Raw genomic sequence first — 18,336 nt, forward strand, 5'->3', positions numbered from 1 at the left:
AATGCCTACCCTGGTGGGCTTCGAGTCTGTTGGCAGTGGTCAAGGAGCCTTTCCTGCAGATGACTGGTGGTCTGCATTTCTCCCTACCACTGCTACTCTTCTTGGTTACATGGCCGCATTGGGGTGGATGGATTATGTGTTCGGCGTATTTCCCAGTAATTGTTGGTCCGGCTCTGCAATATTGCACATCCCTGTAGTTTCAAGATACTGTCAACGATATCCCTGAGAGAAAGGATGAGCCCTCTGCCTATGTTGCCATGCAAAAATAGTGGTGCTGGTGGACTCACTGTTTTGGTACGATGAAAAGTTCCTAAGTGAAGAAACCTTGAGGGCTGTCCTTTTTTAAGTACGCATAAGCTAGCGGGCAGTTAGGGTTTTTTTTTTTTGCTCTTCTGCCTAATGAGGTATTTGTGAGAATGAGAACGTCTGTGCCATTTTGGGTTCTGAAAGGCCTTTCAGTGCATTAGCCTTTTGAGGAGGCCCTTCGGAAACTGTGGTTCTTCCCTCCGGTAGGGGTTCCCCTCCTCCCCCTCTCCTCCCACCCACCCCCCTGGGCTGCTTAAGGCACCCATGATATTGATGGAGGAGTCTTCTGCCTTTGTGGATCCAGCAGCCTGTAAGGCATAATCAGTCACCCGCACTGTTTACCATTGTTGGTTTGACGTTGTGCCCTGACATTGGTCATGGACTTGGTGGCTCAGGTGCCTGCTGAGTGGGCAGGCTCTTTACAAAAGGTCTGAGTAACGGACAGGTGTCCACTGTATAAGTGGAACTGGTGGACCTCTTGGTAAGTGCACGATGCAGTCCGCTGCTCTTTCAGCTGTCTTACCAGAGGTATTTGAGTGGTGGTCCACCGAACCAGTCGTCTTAAACTGCCTGAGTGGATTTGCTCTTTTGGGTTCACATCTCTTTAGGGCTACCTGGAATGCCAACACCATGCCGTGGCAGGAGTGCCTTCTTCCCACAGCCCATGAGCGTAAAGAAACTGCTTCGTATGCATGATCCTTCTTTTTCTGCACATGGTTTTTCCTTCCTCAAACGGGGACTCCAATCCCTTTAAGGCATCCTAGTGTTTCTGGGTACATGTGACCCCGAAGCAAGCAGACAGTCATGTATGTCAAGGTTTGCCCCAATCTGTTTCCATGGGGGGGTTGCCTTTGTTGGGTTGCAGCCTGTGGACCCCCTCTCATATTCGATGACTGGTCCCATGCATTGGCAGTCTGGCTTCAAGATAGTATCTCGCATATCTCCCAGAGATATTCTTTCTGTCAAATCTTCGCTGCACCCCACTTTGTCTTGGAGATCTGCATGGGGTAGTGCAGGATTTGCTACTCTATGGAGTGAATGTCCCAAAGCGGTTTTGGGGGTGCCTGTTCTTGGACATCTAGGCCCCTTTTGTGGGTGCAGAAGTTCAACCTGGAATCCATCCATTCGGTGGTGATTACCCCCCCCCCCCCCAAGGCAATTTTCTGCCTTCCATAGCCACTGAGGGGTGTGTACCTGTTCGTCCCTATCTGGGCTAGGTATCATTGCTCCTTATTAGTTGCGCATTGTTAATTGTGCCACTTCCCTTTGGCCTGGCCTCCGCTCATTGGCTTCTTGCCAAGATGTTGGCTTCAGTACTGGTGTTGCTAAGACTGCAGGGGATTGCAAGAATTGTTATCTGGACGATCCTCCCCAGCTAGTGCACTTTTTTCCCTTCTTCACCTACGTGATGATCAGGATGCCAACTTTTCAAGAAATCAGATGAGCCCTGAAAGTCAAAAAGACCACCTTGACCCTCGACCAGTAGGTGGAATTATCTGGGTGGATCCTCGGAATGGGTCTCTCCCATTTGGGTTTTTCCCAATAGACAAGCTCCAGACATTTCAGCCTGTGGGTTCTGCTGCTTTCATCCAGCAGACGGTCTGCCCTGCAGCCTTGCATACAGGCCTGGGCCCGAGCCCTATGGTGTCCACCTTCAAGGTGGTCCTGTATGCGTGATCCCATGCAACAGTGCTGCAGAGAATTTTCTTATAGGATAAATCCTCCGCTTCCTGGTTAACCAGATTAATTGGGATCTTTCGGCCAGGGCTTCTCTCTCCTTTGGTGGCTTCAGTCTCCCTCCCTACTGTAGAGGGAAATCCCATCTCCCCCTTCTCCGGATGGTACTCTCAACAGGCACTAGCCTGCCGGACTGGGGAGGGATCCAGAGGTCGAACTCCGCTAAAGTTTGTTGAATGTCGGAGGAGGCTTAGCTGCTCATCTGTATCCTGAAGCTGTTGGTGCTCAGGCGGGTCTAGATTGATGGATGGATCATTTCCGAGGGTGCCCAATCAGGCTCGAATCTGTCTATGCCACCGTGGTGGCTTATTCTATTCCAGGGCAGTACAAGGAGTGAGACCACAGCGCTGGAGGCTGCATGCATCCTTTGTTGGGTGGACCACCATGAAACCGGCTCTCTTTTCCGTGTACATTCGGGACCTGGCAGGTGGATGCCTCAGTTGTCAAATGGTGGATGAAGGAAAGGTTCCTACACCCAGACATGTTCCGCCCAATCTGCCTATGCTGTGCCACCCTAGATGTGGATATTTTGGTTCCTCACCTCAGTGGGAGTGTGCTTAATTTCATGGCAAAAGCAAGGGGCCCCTGACAGATGCAACAGGTGCACTGGTGGGGTCATAGGGTCAGTTTAGTCTCATTTATGCATTTCCTCCCCTCAAGTGCCTTCCTCAACCGTTGTGCAGGATAAAGGCAGAAGGGGGATCCCAGTCATTCTGGTGGCTGGCTGGTCACAGGCATTCCCTGTTGGCTGCTCTTTGGTATGGATCTTCAGTACCAAGGACCAATTTTCCATACTGATTATGGTCTTGCAAGCATGGCTACTGAAAGCCTGATTCTAGGAGTCAGGAGATTGTCGGGGTCTGTGTTGCTGACTATTATGGAGGCATGCAGGTCTAGCTCTCAAGAGATTTATTATCACACCTGGAAGGCTTACATCGCCAAGTGTGAAGCACTAAGGATCCTTTCACGCACCTTCTCAGTGGCTCAGGTTTTTGACCTTTCCATCGGGGAGTTGAACATAGGCTACCTTCAGGGCCAGGTCCCCCCTTTGCAATCCTATTCTGCGATCCCTGGCCATGTGCTTCTTGGTTCTTACCTTCATCCAAAGGGCCCCTTCTGTTTGTTCCCCATTGCCACCGTGGAACTTGAGCTTAGCCAGCGCATTGGCCTCCCCAGGAGCCTCCCTTTGGGAGTATTCGGAATGTTCCCTCACTTATGCTATCTCAGAATATTGCCCCTATGGTCGCCTTCTTTCCCACACGTCGGGTGTCGGAGCTGGTGATCTTATCCTGTATGTTTTTCCTCTTTGACCTTACACAGGGATAAGGGGGTCTTTCGTCTGTGCCTCTCCTGCCTTATGAAGGTGGTGTTTTTAAGTTCTTGTGGTTGCTTTTCCTGTGTCCACAGCCTTTCTATCTTGCGAGGTTGTGCGACTCTCCTTGGATATGATCTGACCAGTTCATACATACCCCTCTGCTTTGGCTCCCCTCCGAGGGTCAGACCCTTTCTTTTGTGCTCTCAGTTGGCCCCTGGAATGGCCTGTTGGCTTCCTCTGCCTCTTTTTCCTGAAGGATCAGCAGGTTTTTTGGGTTTCTATTACTACAGGTCATGCTCCACCTTCCCTGTCTCTGCACACTCCTCCAGTGCGATCGGTGCCACTTGGGTGTTTCGTCATCTAGCATCTGTGGTTTGCCAGGTGGGCTACTAGGTCATCTGTGCACACCTTTACCAGGGTTTACCAAGTTGCTGTGTTCACATCTACTTCTTGTTTTGCTTGTCCCTTGTTCCCCAGGGAGGGGGGGTTTGTGTGGGTGGTTGGCAGGTTTACCTGGTTGTCCGTTTTCTTTTTGGTTTACCCACCCCTCCTTGAGGTACTGCTTTGGGACGTCCCTATGGTCAAGAATAGAAGAGCTGTGTCTGAACGTAAGAGGGAACTGGGTTTTTTATTATCGTAAAATCCCTTCTTCGTTCGGACAGAACACCCACCCTTCTTCTTGAGTTTTTCATTCCTTTTTATACTGCTTTGTGACTAACTGGCTTGCCCATAGCAAAGAATGGGTTTATACCAGCTAGGACTGTCCAAAGGCAGTGCTTAGTTATTTTTCTACCTAGTGTCCTACTCCTGTAGGTGGCGATATTACCCTATTGTTAAGAATAGAAGAGCTGTGTCCATCAATGAACAAGGATTTTATGGTGATTAAAAAAAAAATCCTGTTATTCCCATGTCTCTCAGTGGACTTTAAAAGAGAGATTTTTTGCGAAGTATAAAAATCCTTATTTTGCTTGACCCACAGGTGTTCTTCCAGAAAAGAAGTTTGAGGCAGACAAGAGGGGTGTTAATCTCGGGGATTTCAATGACATGATGCGGAAGGACCGGTCTGGTTTCCGTCTGCCCAATTCCAAAGAGATGGGAGCCGCAGACAGCGGGCCTTATTTTGAGAAGGTAAGTATTCTCAATGTTTTTATTATGTGCCTATAGTTAAGCTTTAACTACTTGAGGTGCATAAAATACATTTATTTTGTGGTAGAAGTGATGATCTACCTTGAGAAATATTCCCTTTTGAAAGAAAGACCTTACCTGCATATTATATATAGGGCATATGTAAAGCTTGTATCCAGCTAATCTATTCAGTGCACATCTGCAAATGAAATTTTTCGGTGGAAGGATTTTTTTTCCTAAATTATTTTAAATACTGTCATGTTATGGTAGTTTTTGATTTGGTTTTGCTTTACACTTGCTTTTATCTTGTTGCTTTCTTTGGTTGCTTCACTATAAGCTTTCATTTTATAGTAAGATTTTGCTGCACAATTTACAATTTTGTATTTGTGTTTTGTTCCCATTTTTTGCAATTTTGTTTTAAAGTGGAACTTTTATTAAGGAACACACATTCCACATTAATATTTATGCTACCAAAATTAGTGTTCACTGTAAATTGCCTAAAGCATTTTTCCTGTTTCTTCTTGCTGGAGGCTGCCATTTTGCTGAAGCCCAGAGCCCATAAGCAGCAACAAATCTTTAGGCTTTCAACAGATCAGCCTCTACATTTTCAGTGTAGTGCCAAACAATAGAGCAACTAAGCATGTGCAGAGCAGGGTGATACTGGATTTTACATAGCATAGGCACTTATGTGTAATGTTTTACATAGCTACGCCTACAAAAGGGGACATCCTAAAGTGATATAGCAGGACTTAATTTTCTCACTAAAGTTCCACTTTAGAGTTGTGTAACTTTCCTTGTTAAAGTTGTTAGATTCATTAACCATTAAAGCATATGTCGAGGCAAAATCTATAAAAAAAATATCCTTTCTATATATCTATGCAACACATGCACGTTTCATGTGTCTTATACATTAAAAAACAATTTAAAAACATTGCAAATACAGAAAAATTGACCAGAGATGGACTTGTCTGCTATATCCCGTTGTGAGCTGACAACACACAGCATTTTTACAGACTGAAGTCCGCCATGCATGGATTGAAAGTCAGCTGGCTCAGCAGAATGTTTAGACTTTGGCTGGCCATACATTATACACTTTTTCTTGAGACTTTTGTTTTAGATTTACCGAACACCATATAATATGAGGTCAAACCTAAACAAGACTTTTGATTGTATCCAGTTAGGCAGGCCCTTGCACTGCATAGTTGAAGGTAAATCTGAAGGAAATTGGGCAGAAATTGGACAGAAAATTGTATAGTGTATGCCCAGCCTTATTGTAAAGATCTGAGAGTGGGAGTGGCTGAGTAGTTTACCAGGGAAATAGAATTATGCAATGTATTGCTATAGTCTGCAGCGCTGATCAGTGTATTTTGAAGGCGAAGAAGTCTCCCCGCCAACAGAATACAATAGCTTAGCTGGAAGATGTGGATATGGGGATCATGACAGTTTGTGTTTCATTCAGCCCGCTGCCTTATAGTTGCCAGCCCTGCTTATTGTATTTTGCTAAACTACTCAGTCATTCCCACTCTTAGATCTTTACAACATAAAGTCCAAACATTATGTAGTCCAAGATGAGAACTAAAAGGGCTGTTTGAGATAACACAAACAGTGCACACAGGACAGCACTTAAATTATGACAAGATCAACGTTTCCTTTCTTGATCATAGACCACAGAACAGTCTTGGTCAGCTGTATGTTGCTACCTTGTTGATTGCACACTAGCAATCAGGACCGCCTTTTTTTTTTTTTTTTTTTTTTTTTTTTTTGTGGGTTGTCTTTTGTTTTGTTTTTTTGGGGGGATTGTGGCATTATTTCTGGATTGGCCCCTAGGAATGCAGTTTGTATAATAAGAGGTCCTGTATTAGGTGCTTCCCATATGTACACAGTACAGCAGTAGGGTGCTATACAGGCCAGGGAAGTGGAGATCCACAGGCCCTGAAGACCCTATTAGAGGTATAATCTTCCATGCTGTGTCCCCACTTAAATATTGCTGCTGTTCCAGTTACTGAAGGTTGGGGACTAGTTATGCAGAGGTTCAGCTAGGAGTGTTTGTAGACTTTTTGAGTCTGAAGTTCGGACACTCCAGCCAGGTCAACCATTGCATTTCTGCAGCAGGGAAATCTACTGGTGTCAGTTGACATCAACCTACATTTCAGTTCCCCTTCCCTTAACCAGCGTTTCTCATTTTCAGTTTGTGACTGTACTGTTTGTCCAATCCAGCGCTCCTAAGGTAGTCATGAAAATCTTGGCCCATGTTCTGACTGATCTGGATTACCTGCTATTGAAGGATATTATTCTTATTTTTATTCAGGATTTATATAGCTCCAAAAGTTTGCTTAGCGCTTTACAATATAACGGGAGACAATACAGCAACAATACAGTTCAATACAAGAGGGTTAGGAGGGCCCTGCTCCTTGGAGCTTACAATCTAAGAAGGAGGGGCTGGTGGTACAAATGGTAATAACTGTGTGGGATGGACTGGTAGGAGGAAGAGAAGATTCCATTATTAGCTGAAGGCAGGATAGGCTTCACTGAAAAGGAGAGGTTTTCAGAGATCGCCTAAAAGTGAGCAGAGTAGGCGATAGTCTGATAAATTGGTGTAGAGAGTTCCAGTGGATGGGGGACGCTCTGGAGAAGTCCTGGAGACGAGCATGGGAGGAGACAAGGGAGCTAAAGAGTAGGAGGTTGTGCGAGGAGCGGAGAGTATGGTTTGGGTGATATTTGGAGACAAGATTGGTGATGTAATTTTGGGCAGAGTTATAAGTGGCTTTATATGTTATTAATGTTTTGAATTTTATTCGTTGGGCAATGGGAAGCCAGTGGAGGGCAGAGAGGGATGGCATATATGGAATGGTTAGTAAGGTGGATGAATCTGGCAGCAGCATTCAGGATAGACTGAAGAGGGGATAGCCTGCGATGAGGTAAGCCAATGAGGAGGGAGTTACAATAGTCAAGACGAGAGAAAAGATGAGGTGTCATTACTCCCCAGCAAAGATACTCCAATCCAGACATCATCCCTCAGTGTGCTTTTTCATCCACGATAATAGGACTAATTGTAGCCTCACTTGAAGCAGCACCTTATGCCAATTTTCAATCCAGCCCTCTGCAACTCCTCATCCTACCTGCATTAGACACATTGACTCAGTGTTTTTACCACCCCATGCATTTGAATCTCTCTGCTTCCCTCTTCACCATTTGGTGGATTTCTAGTCCAGTGACGGATGCCAGTCTGTAGTGCTGGGGCAGGGTGTTCAGAATGTTGATGGTTCAGGGAACCTGGTCAGCAGAGGAGTCCAAACTTCCAATAAATATTCTGAAGCTCAGGACCATGAGACTGTCCCTTCAGCAATGGCCACCTAAGCTTCAGGGACTTAAAATGCAGGTTCAGTCAACATCAGGGCCGTGGTCTGCATCAGCCATCAAGGAGGCACAAGAAGTCAGGCAGCAGAGAAGGAAGTAGAATTGATTCTGATCTGGGCAGAATGCCAAGTTCCAGCCTTGACTGTGGCACACATTCCACCAGTGGAAAATTTGCCAGCCAACTTCCTCTGCCTTCTTCATCTGGAGCAATCCTTTCAACCAGGGTAAAATAACAAAAATGAAAAAAGGCTGCTCTAGAAAATAACTGTGTATGGGCAGCTATCCTCAAGGTTTATTTACTTAGACTTCAAAGGTTATAAATAATTATGCACCACCACAAAATATGAATCATAATACAAAATCGAAATACAAATAAAATGTATCAATTGTGAAAAAGTCCTTCAAAATTTATATGTCTGTGAGGTTATTCATTGCCATCAGATGGGCATCTACCAAACGTGTATGTACTGCCAATCACAAAACAAAATGCATACTTTCCAGACATAATAGCTGCCAAATCATAAGCTGCAGAAATACCTGATCGAAATCTGTAGAGTCCCCTCTAAGCCAGGTCCAGCCTCTGTCCAGCTCTTCCAGGTACGTCACTCCACCAAAGAGGGACAATATTGCATCAGGTTGCTGTATAGACAAAGCTCACATACCAGAGCAGTCTAGAGCAGTGGTCGGCAAGCCGCGGCTCGCGAGCCACATGCGGCTCTTTACACGCTTTAATGCGGCTCTTGTGTGCCGGGCGCCCGCTCCCCTCCCTCCTCTCGGGCGGCAGGGACTCTGCAGCGTGATCCAAAAAAAAACAGCCAGGGCAGCGCGCTCAAATGCAATGATTGGCCAGTCTCGCTGCCACTCACATCCTGATAGCCAGTGATTGGCTGTCAGGATGTGTGTAGGCGGGGCAGCGTGACGAACGTGAGAGGAGCTAGGCTCCTCTCACAGTCCGCCCTGAAGACCGGAACGGCGCGGGACACGGCGAGAGGAACGCGCGGAGCAAAGGTAAGTGAATTGACACAGGGGGGACTTGGCTTACTACTTGCTACTTACTTACTACTACTATATGAGGGATGAATTAATATGGGGGATGAATTACTATAGGGGGGATGAATTACTATGGGGGATGTATTACTATGGGGGATGAATTACTATATGAGGGATGAATTAATATGGGGGATGAATTACTATAGGGGGGATGAATTACTATAGGGGGGATGAATTACTATAGGGGGGATGAATTACTATATGGGGGATGAATTACTATATGGGGGATGAATTACTATATGGGGGATGAATTACTATATGGGGGATGAATTACTATGGGGGATGAATTACTATGGGGGATGAATTACTATGGGGGATGAATTACTATATGGGGGATGAATTACTATATGGGGGATGAATTACTATAAAAACTTATTGAAACTAAAAACAGTGTACCATCCTATGTATTTTCAGTTTTAAAAATGTGGCTCTCAAAATAAATTTCAATCGTGGTTTTGGCGAGATTTGGCTCAGTTGAAAAAAAAGGTTGCCCACCACTGGTCTAGAGGAACCATAGTGTAGTATTTAATAAAATATGTGCTGAAATGTTGTATGCATTGCTCACCAGATATATGAAACTGCAGCCACCATCATAAACTACACAAAAAAATTAAAGGAACACTTTGAAAACATCAGATTTCAATGGGGAAACTATGATGCTGGGTATCTATACTGATATGGACTGGGTAATGTGTTAGGAATGTAATCATTTGATTTTCGGGGTGTGTCTGATTTTAGTCCTCTGTAGGTTGATAACTTTCATTATCAAAGTGAAAAAATTATGCAGCAGGCTATCCATTTTGCTAGAATTTCATTACCGTAACTCAAAATGGTACTCGGTAGTTTGTATTACCCCCACGTGCTTGTATGCATTCCTGACAATGTCGGGGCATGCTCCTAATGAGATGACAGATGGTGTCATGGGGTATTTCCTCCCAGATCTGGACCAGGGCATCACTGAGCTGCTCGACAGTCTGAGGTGAAACCTGGTGGCGTCTGATGGACCGAGACATGATATCCCAGAGGTGTTCTATTGGATTTAGGTTAGGCGATTTAGGTTGGGTTAGGCTGGGGCCATTCAATGGTATCAATTCCTTCATCCTCCAGGATCTGCTTGCATACTCTCGCCACATGTGGCCAGGCATGGTCATGCACTAGGAGGAACCCAGGACCCACTGTACCAGCATAGGGTCTTACAGTGGGTCTAAGGATTTTATGCCGATACCTAATGGCTTTCAGGGTGCCATTATCTAGCCTGTAGAGGTCTGTGCGTCCCTCCATGGATATGCCTTCCAAGAGCATCATTGACACACCACCAAAAGGGTCATGCTGAACAATGTTACAGGCAGCATAACCTTCTCCAGACCCTTTCACATCTGTCACATGTGTTGAGGGTGAACCTGCTCTCATCGGTGAGAAGCACAGGGTGCTAGAGGCAGACCTGACAATTCTTGTGATCAATGGCAAATGCCAGTCAAGCTCTATGGTGCCAGGCAGAGAGCACAGGGCCCACTAGAGGACGTCAGTCTTGTTTAGTAAGAGACATTCACACCAGTGACCAGCTACTTAACTGACCAAATCAATATTTAGGAGTTTAATTGACTTTATGCTATACTCTGATTAACCACTTGCCAACCATGCTATAGCCGAATGACAGCTACAACGTGATTGTCCAGTTCTGGGAGGGAATCATATGACGTCCTTCAAGAATGCGCGCCCCCAGCGGCGATCAGTGCCTTGCAGTGCCACCCAACATTGCCACTCATCAGTGCTGCCCATTAGTGCTCAGTAGTGCCACTTATCAGTGCCCATCATTGCTGCATATCAGTGCGGTATCCGTGCCCCCTCATCAATGCCAGAAGCTCTCGGTCCCCTACGTCATAGTTCTTTTCAGCTGGAGAGAGCTTCCTCGAGAAAAAAGCTATTGGATGCATTCATTCCTTGAGTCCTTTCCGTTGGGAAAGGACTGCCCCAGCTGCGTTTTCTGATGCGTCTACCTCTAAGATATAAGGCAGTGTGGAGCCTGGATGGCTCTGAATAGGGGCAGCTGTGAATAGTTCCTTCAGGGCTTCGTAGACGGCCTGTGCTTCTGGAGTCCAGTGGAAGCAGTCTGGTGAGCTGGGTAATGGGTGAGATGAGGGCTGAGAAGTTTTTAACGAATTTCCGGTAGAAATTGGCAAAGCCTACAAATCGTTGGATACCTTTTTTTATCTGAGGGGACTGGCCAGTCCAAGATAGCTGAGACTTTCTGTGGGTCCATTTTAATTCCATCTGTGGAAATGATCAGCCCAAGAAATGGAATACTCTGTTGCTCAAATTTGCATTTCTCGGCCTTGGCGTAAAGTCTGTGCCGACTAAGTCGTCCTAATACATTTTTAACATGCTCTCGATGGATCTCCAAGGTTGAGGAAAATATTAGAATGTCATCTAGATAGACTATGACAAAGATGTCAAGGCAATCTCTGAAGATATCATTTATAAAATGTTGGAACGTAGCAGGTGCGTTGCACAATCCGAAGGGCATGACCAAATACTCGAAATGGCCACCTTCTCCACAGTACAGGCAAAGATTGTTTACTCTGCAGCATTGGTGTTCCTCAGGAGTTAGCGACGGACGAATCAAACCAAGCTGCATAGGTTCAGGTGTGTCTGATGTTCCAGGATCAGAATTTCTGGGTGATATACTGGGCTGGACCGGAATTTTGGGTAGCATCCATGTAGACCTAGGAACTTGGGTGTACCTCTCTAACCTGCGTTCACATAGGCGATGGTCAGTCTGAATGGATAAAGTGATTAAGTCCTCCAGAGTATTGGGTATGCCAACTCGGGCAAGTTCGTCCTTGAGGGCCTCAGTAAGACCTAAGCGGAACTGATGACGCAGGGCAGCATCATTCCAATTAGTGTTTGCACTCCAACATCTAAAGTCTGTGACGTAGTCCTCAGCCGCTCAGCGACCCTGTTGGAGTGCATGTAATGCTGCTTCTGCTGTGGTGGTCCGCTGTGGATCGTCATACAGCTGGGCCATTGAGTCAAAGAAAGCAGTGATAATATTCAGATGTGCGTGACGGCTTTCTAGCAGACGATGGGCCCAGGCTTGTGGCTCACCTTGGAGCAGAGATAATGAACCCCACCTTAACATTTTCTGTGGAGAAGGTTCTTGGCTGGAGGTTGATATAGAGCTGACATGCGTTGCGGAAAGCTCTAAATTTGCTTCGGTCTCCAGCGAACCGCTCCGGAGTAGTTAAACGGGGTTCAGAAGATGGCATCATGCCAACAACATTAGTGAGAGGTTCAGTTGGAGCCCCAGCTGTGGTTGGAACAGAGGGAGCTGCAGGAGCAGGTGTAGCCAGGGTCTGCATGCGTTCTTCCAGGTGCACATATCCTTCCTGCAAAGTCTTGACTGCTTGGGTCAGTGCTGTCAGGTGTTGACATATCTCATCCAGAGGTGAAGGTCCTCTTGCAGGCTCAGACATGGCAGTATGGTACTGTCACGTACCTGGATAGTGAGTCTGAGGTGAAGAGGCAGGCTTCCCTTACAACTCTGGCTCAAGGACTGCTGATGGTGAGACAGCGGTCGCAGGGGCACGGTGGGGTATGAGTGCCTGAGATCAGTCCGGTAATAGCAGGTGAGCTGATGAGTTGCAGGCAAGGAGCAGGGTTCTGATGTAGACGTGCGGGATGGATGGATACTCGAGCGCAGCGTGCTGAGGATGCAGGGTCAGATGAGCCAGGTTCGGTATTGGTCAAGCAGATCAGGCTTACCGCAGCAGGAGGAAGAGTAGTCAGGTCACAGGCCAGGTCATCAATGGAAGATCAATCAGACAGGAGCAGAGACAGAAGAATATTCCAAGACAAGCCAGAGGTCAGGGCAGGAAGCAATCAAGCAGAGATCAGGAACAGGCTGGTTTGGTATCAGGAGTCAATCACAGGAATCAGGGAACACAAGCAGGGAAAAGACCATACGGCAATGGGACAACTACTACAGCCAGTTTAAGTAGCCCTTTTGGTGCCAGCATTAGTGGCAGATGCGCGAGTGCCGATGTCCAAGTACCTGCACATCTGTTTGACTGGTAAGGACTCTGCGCATGCGCAAATTTGTGTTCCGCGGAACTTCACCTGCACTATGGGCAGGCCTTCCCTGACACTATCAGTGCTGCATATCAGTGCAGCCTCAATCAGTGAGAGAAAAATTGCCTGTTTGCAAAATTTTGTAATGGAAACAGACTTTTTTTTTTGTTTGTTTTTTGTTTATAATGCAAAATATAAAACACCCAGTGATGATTAAATACCACCAAAAGAAAGCTCTATTTGTGTGAAAAAAAATTATAAAAATTTCATATGGGTACAATGTTGCATGACTGAAAATGTGACAGCGCTGAAAAGTGAAAATTGGCCTGGGCACGAAGGGGAGAAAAGTGCCCAGTAGGCAAGTGGTTAAAAAGTGTTCCTTTCATTTTTTTTTGAGCAGTTCATATATCTGCAAAATCCTCCACCATTTTCAAAAGGACATTCGCCAGAAGTGTGTGCGTTGCCACTCACTCACCAAAAGTAATTGCTGACAAGTCATAAGCAGCAAATACACCTGTTTAAAATCTGAAAGGTTCCCTTTAACCGCCTCCCGCCCGCCATATAGTAATATGATTGACGCAAGGCGGTTCTCTCGTTTTGCGAGGACGTCATATAACGTCCTCCCATTCTCACTGTGCATGCGTGGCTGCGGGAGCGCGGCGATCGGCGGTGCGCTGTGTCCGTCGGACACAGCGGATCACCGATCCACGGAAAGAGCCGAAGATGTTGGCTCGGTCATGTGATCAGCTGTATCCAAGCCTATCAGTGCCGCCTAACTGCCAGTCAGTGCCGCATATCAGTGCCATATATGAGTGCTGCCTTTCAGTGCCACCTACCAGTGCCTCTTCATCAGTGTCCATCAGTGCAGCCTCATTAGCGCACATGAGTGAAGGAGAAAAATCACTTATTTACAAAATTTTATAACAAACACTAAAAAAAATGTTTTGTTTTTTTTCTTTTCAAAATTTTCAGTGGTTCTTGGTTTAAGAAAAAATAAAAAACCCAGAGGTGATTAAATACCACCAAAATAAAGCTCTATCTGTCACAAAAAAAGATAAAAATTTCATATGGGTACAGTGTTGTATGGCTGCGCAATTGTGATTCAACGTGCGACAGTGCTGAAAACTGGAAATTGGCCTGGGCAGGAAGGGGGTATAAGTGCCCTGTACGCTAGTGGTTAAGATGGTTTCAGCCTCTGTCCATCTCATCTAGGTACTTCACTCCTCCAATAGGGGCAGTATTGTATCAGGTAACTATGAAAAAAGCTAATATCCCGGCGCAAGATAGAGCGACCATAGTGAATATGTATTAAAATATATACTTTATTATATATAATGCTCACCAGATAACATACAGTATATAATCGAGAAAAACAAACAGAGGGTGAACCGGTATAGTGCATTACCTTTAAAAATGTTTAATGAATGTAAATAATAAGTATTATGCTCACAAATGATCAATAAATTATGAAGGAACAGCTCTGTCCAATTCACACTGTGTGTCTATCTGTATTGAGAACTCTGGACATCCAAAAGGCTGACGCGTTTCGAGGACTAGCCTCTTCCTCAGAGCCAAATGACTAGATGTCTGTCTCTCATATATGCTCACTAATGAATCCTCAAAGGTTACATGGGGGCTGTCCTTCCGGCTCACAGGGGCGGGGAGTAATGTGATACAAAATACTGACATAATGAATGAGGGCAGCAAGGCGTGCATATCCCAAGAATTTCCATATGTGGTCTTAATGACATTATGTCCATCCGTCCATTGAGTTTTCCACTTCAACATACAGTATATAACTGCACTCATAAATATCAGACTGGACATGAATGCAACTTTATTAATAACTCTTAAGGAAAAAAAAAAAGGTCTATACTCATTTCTCATTTTCTACATGAGATCCGATATGTCAGCGTGAGGTCACACATGAAGCTCAGCCTAACATGTATTGCGCAATTGCATGTGCTCCGGGGCCTCTAGTGTGCAGAGTAGCACATTTATGTTAAAGTGATCTGGCTATATCAGTATGACAGCAACTCCATTTGTGGCCCACATAAATATGAGACTTTAGGTAGACTACTCTTAGATGACTTCATGATAGGAAATTCCAGTTTTCCAATATGGCGACGAAAAAGGAAATTCCAGTTCTAGGCTACGTAAACATGGCTGCTACTCTGCACACTGGAGGCCCCTGAGGACGCTCATTTGCACAAAATGCTTTAGACATAGCTTCATGCATACCGGATCATGTATATCTTCTGTCTCAAGGTCCAATCTACCATCCAGCCTCTTGGTCACTGGCTTTGATGGGTCTGGTTGTTAAAACCCAGGTCATTAGGGGGGCTTATAGGATTTGGTTATTCTTATTCTGTCCTGAGACCCAGGGTTTCTTTTCTGTCCAAGGTGGTCTTTTCCTTTTACCTTAAAGTACAAGTTTACCTGCAAGAACATGTTACATGCTCCTGCAGCTCTAGTCTTTCCCCACCCCACCCCCCAACCTGTTGTCACAATTTGAAAAGAGCAAAGCTGTGCTGGGCTCCCCCACGCAGCCACGTCAATCATTCACAGAGTTTTGTGAATGAATACGCTACAAGTACTGACAGCCTGCAAAAAATGTTTTTTAATGGTGACTTTATCCTTTAATCAGGACATTGTCCTACCATCTTTCTAGACCGCTTCTAAACACCCTACAGTGGTCTTTCTTCACTGTTTGGATGTGGTTTGTGCTGTACGTGTTTACTGGTCAGCTTATGGCTTTAAACCTATTGATTCTCTTTGATGTCTTGCAGAGGGCATGTGCTTCTCGTTCCACTATCGCTGGGTGGATCCTATAGGTATATAGGTGATTATTAATGTCTATTCCCTGCAGGATAAGATGTCTCGCTTGGTCTTTTGAAGTTTCTTGGGTTCCTCAGCATAATGCACCAGTTTTGCTGGTATATATGGCTGAAACCTAGTCCATGCTTGCTAAGTTTTACCAAGTGAATGTTCAAACTTCTGCTGTTGCTGTCTTTTAGCTGTAAGGTGTTACAAGCTGCTTTCTAGTTAGGGTGTTATACTCTTGTACGCCTGTTGGCGTTTGTTTGCTCTGTTGCCTGCCTCTCCTTTTTATGTATTGCATTTGGACCTCCCAATCATCTTAAGCCTAGCCTGTGTCCTCTACTTCATGATCAAGAAAAAGGTTTTTGACTTGTCTGTAGAATCTGTTTTTTGGTGTGTAGTACAGGGCACAGGACCTTCTCTGTTTATGCTAATCCTTATTTCTTGCTGAAAAGAAGAGGATTTTTGTCAGTGGGAACTATTATATGGAGGTCCCAACAGTTTTGTTTGCCAATATTCATTCACCTTAACGTAGCAATATATAACCTAGTTGTCGAAGGCTAATCCAGTGTCTTGTAATGTACTCCATGAAACAGTTTTTACAGGTGAGTAAAAAATAATTTTCGCACTTATCAAACATATAACAAAATGCTTCCAATGATATAATTAACAGACCAAAGGGGAGCAAATAAAATATATTCATTGTTAGGGTTTACAAACGCTTTAAAGTGATATCTATTTGACAAATGCAAAAAAAATGCCTGTTGATCTTTCTAGGAATCCAGTGCTAACATGTGCTGTGCTATATCAAACATTGTTATCAGCCTTGCTCAGTTCACTTCTGTGAATACCACCCCCCTGTGTTATGGAAAGAGTAAGGTGTTCTGTAGTCAAACACTTGTATGACAATACTACATATTCTTAGACAAGTACAGTAAGTAAGCATAGTCACCCTATGACAAGAAGTATTTTGCTGTTGGATCATCAGGTAAAAATGTAAAAAACAGAAAAAAAAAAGCCCTAAAAATAAAATGAATGCAGCACCACATTTAGTGACTGGTAAGCTGCAATAGATTACATTTAGTTCTTGGGTTTAAATGTACTTTAATAGTAACATTTGAAAAAAAAAACAAGCAGAAATTGTATCTAAAGGTACTTTATATAAAATGGAGGACCATTGGACAGAGGAGAAGCAGAATATATGCTTTGCATGGAATGGGAGCAATGGGAATGAAGCAGGTTTCTGACTTGTTTGACCTGCTTTCCCCTTGAAAAATAAATGACCAGCTGTTGTGTGCCTTAGATTGTCACACACAGTGCCTGTAAGCAGAATCTAGGAACTGTCATTTCAAGTGGAAGGCCAACTATAACTATTCTTTAAATTGCTCCACCACCACCACCACCTATCCTGCATAAGCTGTATAAAAAAAGATCTATATACATACAGAAGGGAGCATGCCTTTACACAGAGGAGCTGGAGCTGCTGGATCACATTAAAAAGGTATATGCACAGATATTTTTTTATACAGGCTATGCAGATTTGGTGGGGAAGGGGGGAGGGAAGGGGAGTTTAAGGAAAATAGGTGTATAAATTGCATGTATATTATAATTGATGTTTGCATACATGTTTACATATCTTGCTCTGCCTTTTACCAGATTTAACTCTTTTATGTAAAATCTGGGTATTTGGCACCAAAGCTGAAAAATTAACATTTTTATCAATTCAGAAGAAGCTGTAGCCATTGTTTAACTGGATTATCCAAACCACACCATGTATATGTAATGCTAATAAGTATTTTGATTGACTGGGCTTGGCTTCCACCAGTACCCCAGGCTGAGTATCAAGTCTAAAATGTCCTAATTTTAGTAACTGGCATGATACCTTTTTTAATAACCTTTTGTTTTCATGAACGTGAAATAAAATTTCAAACCAAATTAATGATTACAATTGAGCAAGTTGAAGGTGTTGACTAGCCTCTATTTAGATCTTTTTTTTGGTCATTTAAGTCTTTTGTTTTTATTTGCTAACATTAAAATATGAATGAATATGGTGATTTCTTAAGCTTGATTAGATCACTGATTTCATCTTTCATTTGCATTCAATAGAATTTCTCTCTCTGTCTCTCCTTTTCCCTTGCCTTCTGCTGCATCACTAACCAACACCCACTGACTGGCTTTAGCTGACTTTGCCTTTCTCCAATCAAGACGGGTGCCTTGGGGACGAGGCTCCGTGCTCTCCCTTTTCTCCCTCCCCCAGCTACAAGCTATCTCCCTCCAGCTCCTCGCTCCCTTCCGTGGGCCTGGGGGCTATCGGTTCGGGCCTCAACCCCCAAACCTTCGCTGCTAGACAAGTAAGAATCCTTGTGTGCTTTTTGGGTCACCTTTAAAGGCAGGTTGTCCTGTGTGGCATTATTAGCAACAGGATGTAAGAAGCCTTAATTTGGTGGCCACTAACTTCTCCTTTTTCAGGATGCTTACTTTGCCTAATTAAGATTTCTGGCTGCACCACAAACCATAGTTATACAAAATACCCAAGTAGCTCCTTATTTTTCTAGATT

General features: G+C 44.5%; 1 protein-coding gene across 1 annotated transcript in view; it reads left to right on the top strand.

Annotated features, from left to right (window-relative positions):
* Nucleotides 1–18,336, top strand: part of TNRC6B (trinucleotide repeat containing adaptor 6B) — a gene marked incomplete at its 5' end in the record, with an annotated part of 282,305 nt that overhangs the window by 136,743 nt on the left and 127,226 nt on the right. The window contains 2 exons of the mRNA XM_089674295.1: nucleotides 4,338–4,486; nucleotides 17,959–18,129. Coding sequence (XP_089530421.1) covers nucleotides 4,338–4,486; nucleotides 17,959–18,129 — 320 coding nt within the window. The remainder of the gene's footprint in view (nucleotides 1–4,337; nucleotides 4,487–17,958; nucleotides 18,130–18,336) is intronic.

This window comes from Staurois parvus, unplaced genomic scaffold (genome assembly GCF_062004578.1).
Source record: "Staurois parvus isolate SC_StPar_1 unplaced genomic scaffold, SC_StPar_1.0 ptg000149l, whole genome shotgun sequence".
Lineage (NCBI taxonomy): Eukaryota > Metazoa > Chordata > Amphibia > Anura > Ranidae > Staurois > Staurois parvus.